Source organism: Vanessa atalanta, chromosome 20 (assembly GCF_905147765.1).
Source record: "Vanessa atalanta chromosome 20, ilVanAtal1.2, whole genome shotgun sequence".
Taxonomy (NCBI): Eukaryota; Metazoa; Arthropoda; class Insecta; order Lepidoptera; family Nymphalidae; genus Vanessa; species Vanessa atalanta.
This window is the reverse complement of record NC_061890.1, coordinates 2,335,911-2,353,825: the sequence shown is the minus strand read 5'-3', so window position 1 is coordinate 2,353,825 and position 17,915 is coordinate 2,335,911. Positions and strand designations below refer to the sequence as shown.

General features: G+C 36.7%; 1 protein-coding gene across 3 annotated transcripts in view; it reads right to left on the bottom strand.

The window, feature by feature from the left end:
• The window catches only part of LOC125072051, a 38,689-nt gene that overhangs the window by 5,266 nt on the left and 15,508 nt on the right, over positions 1 to 17,915 (bottom strand). For 2 of the 3 annotated variants that reach the window (XM_047682533.1, XM_047682534.1), the window contains exons 5-20: positions 13,782 to 14,163; positions 13,389 to 13,544; positions 12,793 to 12,978; positions 12,087 to 12,211; positions 11,534 to 11,693; positions 11,327 to 11,422; positions 10,666 to 10,790; positions 10,111 to 10,252; positions 9,874 to 10,041; positions 9,571 to 9,702; positions 9,350 to 9,487; positions 8,659 to 8,821; positions 5,020 to 7,668; positions 3,635 to 3,739; positions 2,352 to 2,467; positions 1,654 to 1,792 (exon numbers count right to left, since the gene is read on the bottom strand). In XM_047682533.1, the coding sequence (XP_047538489.1) occupies positions 1,654 to 1,792; positions 2,352 to 2,467; positions 3,635 to 3,739; positions 5,020 to 7,668; positions 8,659 to 8,821; positions 9,350 to 9,487; positions 9,571 to 9,702; positions 9,874 to 10,041; positions 10,111 to 10,252; positions 10,666 to 10,790; positions 11,327 to 11,422; positions 11,534 to 11,693; positions 12,087 to 12,211; positions 12,793 to 12,978; positions 13,389 to 13,544; positions 13,782 to 14,163 (4,982 nt within the window). Of the gene's footprint in view, positions 1 to 308; positions 546 to 1,653; positions 1,793 to 2,351; positions 2,468 to 3,634; positions 3,740 to 5,019; positions 7,669 to 8,658; positions 8,822 to 9,349; positions 9,488 to 9,570; positions 9,703 to 9,873; positions 10,042 to 10,110; positions 10,253 to 10,665; positions 10,791 to 11,326; positions 11,423 to 11,533; positions 11,694 to 12,086; positions 12,212 to 12,792; positions 12,979 to 13,388; positions 13,545 to 13,781; positions 14,164 to 17,915 lie in introns of those variants that run through there. The other variant, XM_047682535.1, reaches the window with a different exon arrangement.

Here is a 17,915-nt window from a genome sequence, read left to right as displayed (position 1 = left end):
TAATATAGTATATTCTTCGTATAATATAACTGACACAGAGCCGTGAAAGGGGGCGAGAATGATCGCTAGGCGTAATGGAGTTTAGATACAATCCACCAAATGTTTTTTTTTTTACACCAGGGAACATCACTAATGACGCAATGGATGATGTTTCTATTTAAAAGTAAAACGTAAGCGTTTTATAGCAACACTGAATGCCCGAAATATTAGTATTTAAATATCGTTCCAAGCACAATTTTAAATGCAAATTATTTTATCGGTTGCATTTAAAAGAGTTTTCATTGAATCAATAAAATAATAATGATTAAATAAAATCTAATGGCAAGCATTTTGAAATAAAACATAAACAACAACGACAACAACAATAGATACAAAATAAATTGTTAGTTACAAATAAATCAATCAAACACTACAGTGGACAATTCAGGAAGAATGATGAGAAATAAATTTATATTAGTCATGGGAGGTTTTACAGATACACAGACAGACAGGTTAGTTAGGTAATAGATAAGGCGAGAGCTATGCTCCTCTCTCATGCCGCCATGCTGTAAGAAAATAAGCAAACACATACATGCGTTCATTTATTATTTAAATGATGAATTAGTTACATCGAGTGTGACAAATTCTACGAAATCGGTAACGTTAAAAAAAAAAAAAATCTCTATGTTCATTCTCAAAATATATGAAATAAAATTAACATTTATGTATGTACATATAATGTAAACATAACAATATCAACTTCATGTTTATTAAGGTTTATCTACTTATTACATGCCGACCCGATCCTACAGCAATTTTATTTACATTAGCAAAATCTCTTCTAGAAAATCAGTGTAAACTGCTAATATGGAATGCTCTAAAGTTTTCTGCATTTTTCTTATTATTTCTTTCCAGAACCTTCCACAAACTTGTAAACAAAAGATGAATGAAATCGGTGAATTCGCGATCAAGGGAAATGGGATTAATTTATATATATAGATACATATAGAGATGTAATTAAACAAAACGCAGTTTTGTCCAGAAATATACATAAAACTGCTTTACGTTGATCAAATGTATTATTATTATATTTATTGGTCTCATTTGTTTGGTATTAAAAGATCGAAAGGACCTTTTAAACGAGAGAGCTTTACATTAGTCGAAAATGGTGTGTATCATCTGATATCTCATCTCGGTAATAAGCCACATTATCATTATATTCTCTCGGAAAAGTTGCAACCAACTGACGGCCAAGTCGAGCATCGCGCGCTCATTGGTCGAATTAAATAGCGCGCACTAATCGAGCATTCTGTTACACATTTCCGTCCCTTTCCACATATTGCAATAGAGCGATAGGAAAGATGTTACACGTGTTATGTATTCTAACATCAAACAGCAGTACTCAGTATTGTAGTATTCCCGTTTTAAGTGCATCTTAGCTCCCAAAGTTGGTGCCTCGTTGGCGATGTAAGGAATGGTTAATACTTCTTACAGCGCTTATGTCTATGGTAGCTGATGACTACTTACCATCAGGTGGCCAATTGACCGTCCGCGTTACTACAGTATAAAAAAAACACGGAGGCTGTGTCGTATGAGATCACATTTTATTAACATAGTTAAAATATGACATGCTTAATCATAGTCAGACAATAATGAATGTCACACATAACACACCTGTGGTGATGGGGGAGGGCCGGTTGTTGCGGGGCGCGGGGGGCTTGGCGGAGTAGTTGGCCGTGCCGTTGGTGGCGGGCGGCGGTTCCGACATTCCGTTCTTAATGTTGGTCGATGTGTTTGTTACTGTTGTTTGGACCTGTTGGACATTATTTATATAGATAACAAATCATTAGTTAGATATGTTATAGTAACCGTTATATATATATTTATATATAACAGTTACAATCATTTCAGAGAGGTTTTTTGTATATATTGACGACCTCCGTGGTCGGGTAGCGTGTACACCGGTTTTCATGGGTACGCCACTCCGAGGTCCCTTAGGGGTGGAGTTTCGTAAAATCCGTTATTGCAAATTCAATGTCTACACCCTATAAGGTACCTACCTGGCAAATTTCAAGTTTGTAGGTGTTATAGTTTCTGTGATTTCGTGATCAATCAGTGAGTGGTATTTCGCCTTTTATACCAATGTAAGTAGCTAAAGCTAAAGGGACCTCAGAGTAGCGTAACCACGAAAACCGGTGTACACACTACTCGACCACGGAGGTCGTCAAATTTGATATATATATATAACCCATCAAGCATAATCACGATACTGAATATCACGAGGCGATGAGACTATATAGAAAATAACTTATTTATATCTAATAACAATATACAAAACGGAAGCTAATTTAAGTGTTCGTAGGGAGTTCTACCTGTGGCCACTCGGTAACCGGCGTGGTGGCTGGCGACTGTTTGGCCGCCTTCGCGGCATTCTCTATACTCTCTATGAGCGACTTCACCGAGAGACGCGAATCTTGTCTACTTACACCTGTAAATAAACACATAGTTATATATCTCGTCATAAACACATAGTCACGTGAAAAATAATATTATATAGTTTTAACAGCCTGTAAATTTCCCACCGCTGGGCTAAGGCCTCCTCTCCCTTTGAGAAGGTCTTGACATATTCCACCACGCTACTCCAATGCGGGTTGGTTGTGAATACACATGTAGCAGAATTTCGTTGAAATTAGACACATGCAAGTTTCCTCACGATGTTTTCCTTCACCGCTGAGCACGAGATGAATTTATAAACACAAATTAAGCACAAGAAAATTCAGTGGTGCTTGCCTGGGTTTGAATCCGATATCATCAGTTAAGATGTACGCGTTCTTAACAACTGAGCCATCCCGGCTCTCTTAAATATATTATATATATTTAATTTTAATTATACCCTTGATATTATGTTGCGTGAATATGTTTAATTCGTAGCTGGTATGAGTAGAGGGTAGGTATCGCTATTCATAGAGACTAACAAACCCACAACTATAGTTTGTACTGCTGTATTTCGGTTTTAAAAGACTCAACTATTATGTTTTGTGAATTTCATTTTTTTTTAATTATTTAATATATGAAGACAAATTGTTTAGCCTATATTAAAATGTTCACAGCTGCCCATTTTGCACTGTTAAAAAATAAACCACCTCATATTGAGAACTAAGATCTTATGTCTCTTGTGCCTGTACTCTTGCTAGCTTATTCACTCGTCAAACTATATGTAATGAATGGTCTGTAGCTAATACATTAATCAAATGCAAAAACGATCTCTATTTCATTACGCATAAAGCATCATTTGAAAAATACTTCATCTATAAATGTCACTAAGCGATGCAGACTGTGTGAAATCAGTCTCGAGACAGAGATAGTACTATTGGTGACAAAGATACATATATTATGTAATTAGAAGCATTTTGTCTCTTTCCCTCTTTTCTTGAGAGATCTAGTCATTAAAAAAATCGTTTAGCTTATGATCGTCTTTTATAATTTTCCATTTTCAGCTCTTCAAAACGAAATATTCGAACATAATTTTTAAATCTCATTTAAAATATATAAACTGAGATTAATACGGTATTGCAAAGAATACAAGATACTTTCGTATATATTATATATGTTAAGAGAAAAAATCTAAGTTTAAGAGCGTCAGTATATTTGTTACCTTTAGTCCGTCTATGCGATGCGGCGGTCGCCATGATGTCTTGGAGGGAAGCGCTGGACAGCAGCGGAGGAGGAGGCGGCGTCTCTTCTGTTCGAGGAGGTATAGCTGGTATGAAAAGTGCGACCAAATTTAGTGCTCTATGGTCTTACGGGATGTATACGTCTACGGTCTCACGGTCACGAAACTATTTTCGAATGTAAACTGTAACTTGTCAATGTATTTTTAAAACCGTTAAAGAGAAGAAACGAAAGCCTAATTTTACTGCAATGATAATGATTTTCTTGTTTGCACGAGTGGATCTTATGTACCAATAGAAACTATTAAAAATAAATCATTTATTTGGGAATTTAATTTTTAATCATTTTATTCATCTCAACATACTTTAGTATATTACTTACATTTATATAGACGATTTAATGAATATAAAACAGGCGATACTTTCGGAAAATTAAATAAAATTTATGACCGTGTTTCTAAGATATTGTAGCTATCTAATGTATAATGGTCGTCTAATATCTAGGAAATTATTGATATCCTCAAATGACTGAATTATTTAACCCAAAACCGACCAATCATAATTATATTTACCAACACCAATATATTTTTAAAGCGATACGCAAATTAAATAATAAAAAGAACTGTTCACTTATTAATATAATAACTTAAACGAATTATTTAATAAAATTTGACCAATAATAATATTTTACACATATATAAAACCTCTTTCCATATTGTTTAACGTTTTCCTTGTTTGAATTTTTTTTTTTAAATACTGTGCAATATTTAAGTAAGTAAGTACTGACTTAAAGTTCCAAATCTATACAGCGTTCATGGCTAGCTTGGTAATGTCTTATGATTTTAAATATCTACTAATACCCAGTTAATATATTCCAGAAACGATTCGTTTTGTATGCGGCTAGTAGAGTTGAATAAATGATAATTTTCCAAAACACTAATATCCGCACTATTCAGTAAGAAATAAATCCGAAACCACAGAACGCGAACGTTTTTACGAGTGTGATACGAAGTGAATTCTTACAGAATCACCCTGCTGTCAACTTCATACATTTACCTTAATATATATTATTTGTAGTATTTTAATCTTTAAGAAAAGTTTAAATAATTTTCGTAGACTATAAATAAGCAAATAAATCGTTTCGTGAATATATTAAACGGACATAGATATGTTGAATTGTGCTATTTTCATACACATATATCATGAAAACTATATAGAAGCTTGCTTACAGTGACCAACGACCAACACAACACCTCCACCGAATGAAACACGAAAACGACACACAATTATACATAAAAACAAGTCTTACACTGTTATTTACATTCACAGATATCACACGGGACGTTTCGGGGCACAAAGCCTAACTTACGTAGAGGTCTTGAAGGCGAGGTGTCGTTTAATGACCTTATAGGATGTGAAAGTCGTTTGTGTTCCAACGTCTTCCAGTGGTAAGTTTTTCGTAAGCGGGGAAGCGAACCCGTATCAATTTCTGTATTAGGTGATTTCTGAGACTGAAGGGAAAGCTTTCTTAACGGTACTTGGGGCACGGGTTCGTTCTGATTTTTAACCAAATTTTGAACGATGTCCGAAACAGATCCGGATTTTTTAGCATTCTCGTTTGCACTCGGAGTTCGCGATAAGGATATAACGGATTTGGTCATAGTATCGATTCCTTTTTCTGCACTTTTATCACATTTAGATTTACTTGGTACTGTTGTTTCATGTTTCTTTGACCTCTTTGGTCTTCTCGGTACTTTAAGAAGTTCCTCCCGAGTTACGTTTTTAAAATCTTCCGCTGTCGACGTTTTGTTTGATATCTTCTCGTCGTCTGCGACGTTAATCGTTTGAGTTAATGCTATGGGCTCTCCGATTTCTTCGTAATAATTTTCTTGTTCCTGTACTTGCTTTGATCGTTCAAAGGGTGTAAATGGGTTGGAATTTATTCGTTTCGTCGGAAGCTCTGGTTTTGGTAATGTTTCTTTGACAAATGTCTGAGCTGTGTTTATAACAAAAGGTACATTCTGCATGGGTTGATAGTACTGATTATCCATTAGCCATCCTGGTGTTTTTGATAATCTGACTACTGTTTTCGTAGGACTTTTGTTCGGTGAAGACGATTTGGATTCCATCACATTTTCATTCGATCCAAATTTCTTCAAAGTAAGAAACGGAAGTGGTTTTATTTTAGTATTTTTCTGATAAATCCCTCTCCGCTTACTCTCAGAATCTTTTGTAGAATTTTCTTTGGTAATCACTTGATCGATATCGTCATAATAAACTGTTCCTTTTTTAGTATCATTCGTTAAATTAAATTCTAAAAGTGCATTGTTAGGTTGGAAAAATATTGGCTGAATTAAAACAGGACTAAGTATTATCGGCGTCGGTGAACGATCTACGCTGGAATTTACTAGCTTTATTGGAGTTAGAAGAGTTTTAACATTATTGTCAACGTCATTCGGTTTATTATCGCGTGTCTCGGCAGCGTAAGATACGTCTGGAGGGTCGAAATCAGTGACAGTATTTATTTTTAAATGATAACTGACGTTATCGTCGAGTGGTGCTTGTGTTGTTTTCGGATCATTCAAGTTATTTAGCTCTATAGAATCTACACTTTTCGTACTTCTAAGATTTGTGTCTTCTTTTTCTGGTGTAACATTATCATTACAAAGCTTCTCACTTTTTAAACTAGAGGAAGATTGTGGATCTTTATCATTATTTGTTACTTGTGAAGATTCATTACTCTGAAATTCTTCAGTTACTTTATCTTCAAAGAAATCGATGACATACTTTTCCTTTACATTGTTGATTGAATCGTTTTGTTGAACAATATTTTCTTCGCCTTTGAAAGTAGATAGACGTTTTACTGGCACAAAATTATTTACAATATCTAATTTATTATCTATTTCTAGAATATTTGAATCTGCAGTTGTATCAGACATAGTTAAAAAATTTGACGTTGTAGTAAGATTATCGTTGCCGCTTATTCTGTCCAAGGCTGCCTTAAAGTTAACTTTTAATTCTTCATTTACTTTTTTAAAATCGTTTTCAATTGTTTTATTTAAGCCTGTATCACTTTCTGGTGGCTGACGATATACATCATAAGCGATGTCAGATTTTCTTTTACAACTTATGTCTTCTGGATAAGGAAATGGAAGAATAGATTCGGCCTTTACCACGGGTAAATTCAATACTTTTTCTTCGATAGTTTCGGAAGAAATGTCTTTCGCACTTTCTGTTTCGTTTATATATTTATTATTATTATTAGCATGAATAACATTATTATTTGTCTCTAACGGAGAAAAGAAAACACTGTCTGATCCATCGCTTAACAAAGACGATTTACTAAGACTGTAAGTATTATCGAAAAATTCTATGCTAGTTGCTTCTGTAAGAGCATTTTTAAACTCGGAATTCGTACTAAGATTATCTGTACTGTAAGACTTTTGTTTACCATTAAATAAATTTGAGAGATTCTTGTTAAAAATAGTATTTCGTCCTATTTTTTTTATATTATCCGATTCAGACCTAGAATTATAGTTATCGTTGTCATTGGTTGAATCAGCGAAATCGTCTAAAGCATCCTGACGATTTATTTTCTTTGCGAAAACATCGAGTGCATCTTGTCGCTTCAGTCCTTTAGTTGCAATGGGAGTTAGAACTGCTTCAGCTAAAACTTGACTCTGATAATCATCTCTATTGTCGAAACTCGATTTGTAGCTGTCATCATCATTAGTTTCATCTGTCGTTACGTTATCTATTTCAAGTTTAAGCTCGTTAGATGCACATTCCTCTGAATCACTCTGAGATATTTTTTTAAAGAAAGCTTGATCTACCAAACTTTCAACCTTAGGCAGTTCATTCACGCTGTGAACTCTTGATAAGTATCGCGATCTTATATTTTTAAAAACGTCTATCGAAGAACATTCACTGTTAGAATCGAAGCTTTCAGAATCTTTTGACAAGCTCTTTCCGTCAGAATAATTTTGTGTACTATCCATAGATTCTTGACTCTCAACACCTGTTTCGGTACATGAAATTTTAATTAGACAAATTAATTATATTAAAATTATGTTTTATGTACATTTTAAATATTTTAGACGACAATTTTTCTGTTAGTTCTATGGCTGCGACTACATTTGAAAGCCTCACATAGAATCAATTAGTGCGTGATAATGTTGTTAATTTTGCTCTTTTACTTTCGTATTTGTTTTATTTTAATTCTATTTATTACACATGCGATCTTACTACTACAAAAGCAGAAAGTCAAGGGATTTTTAAATATTTGTACAAATGGTCAAATGAATATAGTTTGTAATTCAAATGAGTTATCTTTAAAATGACTTTAGACTGAGTAAATCTTTGAAAAAAATTGTAACTCAAGTGTCATTATATCAGTGTCAGTGTTCATTTTATACGTTTCTCTCAGACGTGCTACTCACATTGGCGGGTCAGCATTATTGCGTAGATCGGTAAAATCGAACACGTGGAGTTACGTAGCTGAGCCAAGCCGGGCGGTAAAATTAAATTGCCGATCGACCAACATGCTTAAGAACGAAAGCCAAATTGTGACGAGTCAATCCAAACACGTCAATTTAAGGAAAGCCTGCCGACAGGAGCGCCGCTTCAGGCGAACCATGTGTTGTAATGGCTTCGGGTCGACTTTGGTGTTCGACGAATACCGACGAATTGAACCGACTCGCCGAAGTACATAGCCCCACACGCCAGACACATTGGAGACATTTTTTATAAAAATATATTACCAATAGAAAACACGTATAAAAGGAACACATATTGAATACAAACTCTATATTCTGAAACCGATCTACATACAACAATTGACTAAATATCGTTCTTCGTAATATCGAATTCGTTTTCTACTTCTACGCTCACTTTAAAAACCACATGCAAGAAAAATTTAAATATTCTAATCATGATTACAATTAACACCAAAATGTAATGCTCTCATGCTGTCTCCCTCTAACTTGTCTCTTCTTGCTCCCTCACTTACCTTTAAGAGAGTGCATTTGATCTTCGAGCAGTCGGATGCGATCTCTCGCGATCTTGTTCTCTGAGACGAGTCTCTCTAGTTCTCTTTGGGCTTCTGTCTTAAAGTCATTTGCGACGCGGACAGTCATCAACAAGTCGCTCTGGAATTGTTTCCATTCTGCCTCCTGAACGTAAAGTACGTAAATCGTAGTCACCAAGCCATTACATAAACCAAATATTAAACAGACACTAACCACTTAGTGTTAGTTAGTATAATTGTAACGTAATAAATGTTTAATCGAACAATAATAATAATTGTTACATTATATATTTTACAAATGACCTCTCACACATTTTCACAACAAGTACATCTATCTCACTCACTCTTACATTTTATTTGAATAATGTACAATTTGATGTCGACTTAAATTCAACATATTCTGTGAGAAGAGACTCGACACTCACTTCCGAAAACGATTTTAAAATGTCAAAATGTGATTTATAGGACACACAGATCAAAAAGTCGTATCACCATAAGTCGGTTACTAACATTCTACAAGTGAGATACCAAGTGAATTCAGAATCGCACTGCAGGTTGTAGTCACATTCTCAGTACTCTCTATCTACAAATCTCTTCGCTGAGTTCCCAGATTAACATATATCCGTCCCGCTCTCACACGTGTGTATCTCTATCTCCCTCTCGCGGTACTCACGTCCCTCTCCCGGTCGCGCGTGACCTGCGCCAGTCGCGCGCGCGAGTCCTGCAGCTGCCGCTCGAGGTCGGCCGCGCGTGCGAGCGCTTCTCCCGCGCGACTCATGAGTGCTAGTTTTTCGTCCGTCGCTACCTGCACCTGAGTATATTCACATTTTAGAATAAAAATCTAATTCGTGACGATTTATGAACCAAGAATATATATAATTTTGAAAAACTTACTTGTATCTGCAACTCGGAAGAATTCTCCTGCAGGGTCTGCAGTTCTCCCTGAAGAGCCGACTTCTCTTGACGCAACTGTTCGAGCTGAAACTCCAACTCCGATATTGTAGATTTTGCGGTATTTCTCGATACCTGGGAAATTGCAATTCAATCAAAATTTTATAATTTAGACTCAGCGTAGATCGCGGGTCCCCAATTCTACTAATCGGTCGGTTCGGTCATAGTTGGATCGGGACCGGGCCCCGGGCTCGTCGAGTAGACGTTAAGAGGGCAGCCGAGCTCCCGGAGCTCCCGGACACTCACGAGCGCATCGTCGTGCAGCTTGCGCGCGTCGGAGTGCGCGCGGTCGAGCTGGCGCTGCGCGTGCGCGAGGCGCTCGGCCAGCGCGTGCGCGCGCGCGTCCGCCTCGCGCCGCGCCGCCGCCGTGGCCGCCGCCTCCGCCGCCGCCGCGCCCTCCGCCGCGCCCGCCAGCTGCGAACCGACCGGAGCGTCAGAGCTGCGAGCGGCGGCCTCGCCGTCGCGCCGCGGCCACGCGCCTACCTGCGCCTGCGCCGCCGCCAGCAGGTCCCCGAGCGTGGTGATCTGCTGCTGGCGCGCGACGGCCGCCTCCCGCGCCGCGCCCGCCTCCTGCTCCCACTGGCAGCGCTCGGCCTCCGCGCGCTCCGCGGTCAGCTCGAGCGATCTGCGCGCCCAGACAACACACTCGTATTTATACCTTTGAACTTAATGGTTGAATTATCTGAACAAAGGTCCTTCCATCGACTCCATGTAAAATATTAACACTACCAAGTTAAGTTTATTTTCGATACACAATACAAGATATTTATTTAACTCATTGTGTCATATTTATTGCATATTCTACAAAGCTAAGAGGGTAAATAACATAAGATACAGCTATTTGACAGCGGACAGAAATAGGAAGTTTAGAAGGTATTATGATTGACGACTTAACTTATAACTTTTGTTTAGGGGTTAATCAACTAATCAATCTTTTAACAGAACAATGCTGTATTTTTCTTTCGAATGTCAAATCAATGTTGACAGAAAGAGACATACTACACACTTGTCAACAGTAACCCAATCGCGTGTACTCACCGAATTCTTTCAGTCAATGATTCATTTTCTTTGGTTTTCTCTTCTAACGTCGTTTTCGTTTGATTCAAATCAGCTTCGAGCTGTTCCTGTTTGCTCAGTAGAAGTCTTCGTTCTTCTTGAGACACCTTTAAGATAGTGAAAAATACTAGTTTTCGTAATCTATACTAATATTACAAATGAGAAATTATTTCTGTCTGTCTTTTGATCTCTCACGGCCCAATCACTGAACCAAAATTGATAAAATTTGGTGTGAAGGAAACTCTAAGGAAAGACAGGTTACATTTTTCTTGTCCAACACATGGCGACCAACCCCTAAACCTCAAGTCGAGTCCTGAGTGACATCTAGAAATCACGCTAAGCGTTCGTCTGGTGCTGCGTGAAAGAAAGATCAAGCAACAAACAAACAAACACACATTTTCATTTTATATGAATTAAGGGTTGCAAATGATTTTAATCGAAAAATATATTTAAAATTTTAATATTGGCGATGTATACAATTTGAGACGAGCCTATATATTGTCTAGTGTTGTATGAAAAATTCCTAAATTTTTAGAACAACATGGTCAGTTCTAATCTCTATCTAAAATGTATCTGCGCAGCGTTTGGGCGATAGTTTTATAACTTTTAATCCACATTATGTATTCATGTTTAAAGATCTCACCTTTAAAACAGCGAACAGCTGTTGGTCGACATCGCCTGACACAACTGTTTCGGGCTCCACGCCTTCTCTCATCAACAGCTCTTGGAGCGTATCGACCTGAAAAAAAGAAAAGACAAAATCTCTTTTAAGCTACCATAAACAATTATAGATTAAAAATCAAAACAATAAATAAAAATTATAATATAAAAATCTGTTTCATATATTAACCTTCGTTCGACTATCTTCTAATTTTTCAGTTTGCCGACACAGAGATTCCAATAAAACTTGCTTCTCGTCGGCTAACCTTTCATTGTCGGCGTGTGCGTCGGCCAACTGAGATTGTAAATCGGCAAGTTCGGCCAGGGTTGCTTGAAGTTCTTCACTCGTACTAAAAAACAATTGAATAGAAGACAATTTTTATATTCATGTCAACTACTAAAAATTCAAAATAATAACATTACTGACAATTGAATTAATATACGGTTATGTAATTAAATATAATTCTTAATTTAGCATCCACCTCAGCATTTTTTTAGCGGGAGTTGTGCTTTGTTTTGGAAGCAAGGCTTCTGCAGTTTAGAGGGAGTGGGAGTCAATACTGACAAACTCACTCTTCAAACTACAAACGCCGATAGTTATACAATTAGTAGGATATTATCTTTGATTATATTTTTGACAGCATAATGACAGTTTAAAGAGTTTTTACAGTATTAGTTTTCAAGGGCGAAACTGATGTGCCATTTGTTGGCTCGTCTGCCTGTCTGCCTGTTTTATTTCATACCTGTAATGGTGTTCTTCCATTTGCAGGATGCGATCCTGCAGACAAGCGACGGAGACTTCGCTGAGAGAAGACGACGAATGCTTGTCCCATTCCGGAGTGCTCGCTTCGCCGCTGTCTCCTTCGCCCTTTAATTTTAAACGGACATCATTAAATGCAATAAACTTAAAACGATTGAAATTATTTATATTATATTTAGTAATCATTCAAAATCAGTAACGCCAGGTAGCGGATAAAAAAACCCGTTCGCCTTTTTACATAATTACTGTCAAACATGTTTCGCTTATCTGTGCAAGGTAATTATGTGTTTTTTTTTGGCTACTGCAATCAATTATACGTACCTACGATAATAAGCTTTAGACTGTTTCTAATGTTGTTTAATATTTGTCATTTCATCAGCTATATCATTGTTGAATCCAAGTGTTCCTCAAGATAACGTTGATGATGTTCTTCAGTGACCATTTCTCATCATTATCATGGATCATAATCCGACTGGACGACAAATTCAACACGGCTTTACGTGTTTATACACTCTTACCAAGATTTTTATAGTCGGATATTTTAATAGCTGGGTTTTGACCCAGGACTAGCTAACCACCACGGTAGCATGTGAAGCTATGTCGCCCGCTGAAGAGACGGAGATGGTACCGTTGGTATTTTACAGGGTATTCTGGTGTACTAAAAAAGGACTAGCCAGTGGTGTAATTACATTGTGCGCAAGCGCGATGGAGGCGGGCGCGGAGGAGTGCATGCGGCGCGGCGCCGGCGCGAGCAGCAGCTGGCGCTTCTCGCTGTCCGACAGCGGCGAGTGCGCCACGCCGCGCAGCCGCGCTCGCAACGCGCCGTTCTCGTCGGCAAGGCGCTCGAGCGCCGCTTCGCGTTCCGACTCGTGGTTCTACGGAACCGATAACATCACATGATCATATTTTAAGAAAACATCTCTTACGTCAATTCTTATATCATTTTCATCGAATAATAAATATTTAATTTTTTATGAAATGAGAATTAAATCCAAAGGAAAGAACACGATAAAAAGTTATATTACATCTTCGTTTTGAGAAACGTTGATCAAAGCCAGATCAACATATTGACTTAACTTCGAACGTTTATTGGTCAGCTATTACGTCATCGGCTGCCATCGATCATTAACATTCAGATTAAAGCCGGATTAGTTAATTTGACTTTGATCAGCGTTTTAGAAAATGGAACTGTAATTTATATTGTAGTATGACTCTAAGACACGACAAGATTTTGTGATAATAAATCTATGTTTGATTCCTATTGTATCGGTTGCTGCTCAATTACCTTGAGTCGTTCAAGTTCAGCCCGCAATCTATCCGCTTCATTGGCTCGCTCCAGCAGCTCGTCCACGCGAGCTTGTAGTTGAGCCCGCTCCATCGCGCTCGCTTCCAACTCTCTCCTTAGCGATTCTAACTCACGGACTCCTGATGTGAGCGATACCTGAAAACAACATTGTACTAAAAATATAACACTATATCACAATACTCACATGTAATTATACGTTTTTTTTCCTCGTTTAATATGTTTTTTCATCAATTGTTTTCTCCTCTTGTTACAAAATTCAACTTTCTCTGACCGTTTTAGGTAAAAGTACGTGTGATAAAGTAACTATTGTTCACATCGAAACAATGAACTCGTCAAAAATTATTAAGACAATAGTGTATGTTATTAACTCACCTCAGATGGTACTCTCGGCCTGAGCTCGACCTCTTGGAAGCCCGGCATGTGGTCGGCGTTCAGCGTCACCGGCAGGCTGATACACTCTTGGGAGCCCCGTTCATCTACGGAACCCACCCCCAGCTCCTCCGCGCTGCCGTAATCATGATCCCTATCCTGCCCATCTTCGAACTCTAAGCCCTCCCTCAATTCAGGATCCTCTAATACAGCATTGTTATTCCCTAAATCCTTCTTTTTATGCGCTTTGTGTAATTTCTCTTTGGATCCGAATATCTTATGTGTTTTTTCTCTAGCCGGGGCTACTTTGTGGTGCTTCGAGTCGAGGCTGGACACCGACGGAGCGCCTTTCAAGGTCGCCTCCTGCTTTCCCTGACTTGGTCCTCTACGGAACAAGGATTTGAACTTCATCATCTTGATTATTTTATATCATATTCGTTATCGTTTTACTTTTCGTTTCTATTTGCATAACGTAACGGTCACTGCGTCGGCTGTTGTGTGATCGGAATTATTATCACTATTGTTTAGCGTCTATCGGAAACATCGAACCTTTATACATTAACATATAAAAGGTTTAAAGAGGCCGTGTCTAAACATGGTATGGTTGAAATTTTAAACTACTGAATCATTTATTACTGCAGACTCAGAAGTCAACAATTTATTAACATAGAAAAACTAGTGATTGTTTAATTTTTCAGCGGTCTAAAAGGACTCTTAATTCTGAGCGACCGTTTGCTTTTTTTTTTCTCGCTGGATAATTGCGTTACGCGATTCCCCCACGTGGAAGTGGGGAGTATGTGGGACTCGCCGATGCCCAAGACGACTAGTACACCGGAATACCCACTAAAAAACCAGCGATACCCTCGCCGTCCCTTCGGTGGGCGCCACGGGATCGCTTTGGCATGCTACCGAGACCAGCGACCAAAAGCCTATGACAAGCCGCGTTTACAACTAATCCTATTATAAATTGTGAAAACTCTTCTATACAAACTATAGCAGCGTTATATAAAGTCGCTATCGGTAATTTTATACAAAGTCGAATGGGTAAGTTTTCCTACAAGTCGTTTGAACTAACAAAATCAATATCCCAAGTAACCCAGACGTCTTTGAAAGGACGTCAGTCGTTTATTTACTTAACGAAAATAGCTTCCTATCGCATCGTATCAGATAACAGATAACAACTCGACAATACGATGGTAGGTACCGTCGCGTCACACGTGCTATTGATTCATGATAACATCAAGGATATATACATAAATATATTGTATATATAATGTACAATATAGAATTCATTGAAGAAAAATTATCATTTAATTCGGTCACAACTCTTTACACACTTCCCACGCGTAGCGGTTTAGCGTGGTAGTGCTTTTTATCGACAGATAATAAAAATTGGTTTTTCTTTTTTGTACTTATTTCAAAATAAAGCATTTTCTCTAATTATGAATATTTTAAATAATTCCTATCCTAGAATCTCCCCCCCCCCCCCTCCAGAATTCTTAGTACAGGGCAAACTAGTTTGGGCTCCTGCCTCCCCGTACACACAATTGTACTTATTATAAAGGCGCGTGAAATATATAAACTATAATGTCTGTGTCTGTGAGAGAATAAATATATTTATTATTTTGATTTTACACTTATAAAAAATTCAATCAAACATATTAAATTACGTAACTCTCTTTTAATCGGAAAAACTATATATAAAATATTACCATTACTAAAAAAAAGCATTTTATTACCATCATAAATTAAGTATAACCCGTAACATATCCAGATACAATCACCAATATAATTTATCGAATCGAAGTAAATCTAAGACCCCTCATAAAAGACATGCACCGTCCCTCGACTCGTATGCAATTAGCATATAGGGGAATGGACTGCCACCACACCCTGAGTCCCTCGGATTTCACCGTTATTTATTTTTATCGGGCAATTTATTCAAAGAGGACTTTCATATGATATCTACTAGCTTCATGGCTTCGTGTGTGAGGTGGGGGGACTGACTTTGCAGATGTTAAAAAGCAAGACTGAATTTTATTCAGATCCGTTCAGCTGTTCTAGAGTGATTGAGTAACAAACATCCATTCATTCATTCAAACTTTCGAGATTTATGAATCAATCAATTTTGTTAATCTGTATAATACTTCAATTGTTTAGGGTATATTTGTTTGGTAACTAGGTTTCGATACTTCGACACTTTGACCTTGATACCTTTGTGTATTTTTATACGGACAACATTTTTATACTATCCTATATTTGTATATAGAGTTACAACAAATGAACTCGTTCAATCGATCGTTATGACAATTTATATTCATTTGGACACGGACATATGCAATTTTATAGTGCAAATCGTGTCTGTTAATAATAGACCCAAATTAAAAGGGATTTCAACGCATACCGGTCATTACCTAGCAGGAGCGTTCGCTACCAGAGTTTGGGGAGGGCCATATTTATTAAATTTAAATTTATTGCAGAAAAAACTTATAAAAAAATCATAACTAAAATTATGTCTTAACACCTATTTGTTCTATTTTATTTAACCAGTTGATTATTATATTTGAGACATCTGGTATTATCTCTGGATTGTTATCCAGATGTTTACTTTTAACCAAACTTTTTTATGCATTAACAAAAAGACGAAATATGATTTCGAATTTGGTATATTATTGTATTTTTTTTCGTCATAAGTACAAAATCCTACCACCAAGAATATAATAATAACATGAACGATAATTACTAATATTACAATGCTAAAGATTTTGTTATCTGTTGCGCTATCTCAAGATCTACCAGACCGATTTGCAAAAATATATTAGCGATAAATATCTCGTTTATTGAGGAGGTAAATAATAAAGGTAAAAAAGTAAATTATAGAACACCACGCTTCGGTCACCGGGGTGGAGTATTGACGTTTAATATTTGAAAAGGGTAAAACTGCGCGGCGCAGATAGTCTTCGATAATCCAAGTTTTTTCCTATAAGTTAATTAATTTTATCGATATCATTATACATTTATATACAGTGTTTTTTTTTCCTCCAATAAAAGTCAATAGAGTTACCGTTATGATAACAGCGTATCGATACCATTTTGACCTCTGCCACCAACGGTTTTATAGAGACCGTACTCAACTAAATTTCGTAAAAAATATTATGAGTGATAAACGTTAAATTTATCTAACGTTAAAGCTATCTAAGTAATATGTTAGATTTATAATTATTTAGAAGTGCATAAAAGAGACGACTTGAATTAATATTACTTTAATTATTATGCTAATGAAGTCCGACTATGGTTGTTGTTGAATGAGAAATAAACAAAAATGGACGATTGATTTTATTTACGCATAAGATAAGAATAAGATTATTAAGAACTAGCTGAAGCTGCGGATCTGCCCGTGCGTAATTCATTAAACTTATTTTTAACTAAATCGTGACTATTTATATCCAATAATAGGTTATCAAATAACGGTTCTCAATATTATCAAATCGTATATTACTGGTGGAAAAATAACTTCTAATGAGGTCATTATTTTGGTAGACCATCACCACGCTGATGCACTGCGGGTTAGTGGATAATGTATATACATGTGTCAGAATTCCATTCAAGAACACGACATGAATTATAATCAGTGTTGTCATTATAAATATTAATATTTATTGATATATGTATAATTTAATCGTGCCATATATCTATAAATCTCGCAAAGAATTAATAAGTTTACGTTACTATTGAATGGCATACCTCGATTTGTGGTATCGTGTAGGGTGACCATTAGTAATAATGACACCGTTAACTTTTAAAATTTTAATTAAAAATATATTTTTTTATTTAACTTCAACATTTATCTAGTATCAAAATATTTAACATAAGAATAAAAAATAAAGTAACATTTTATCAATGTCCCACTGTTGGGTTATGGTCTCCTCTAAATTTGAAGAGCTTATTCCACCACGCTGCTTAACTTAATCGTCAGAAAATATAACAAATAGAAAATTTATAAAACGTATGAAGACGATGTAATCTAAATAATGTTAAATTTGATAAACTCATCATGAAATCGTCAATCGCAATCCGTTATAGTGGTCATGTTATTAAGTATCGAGTTCTCCTAAGCATGCGTCACGTGGTCACCCT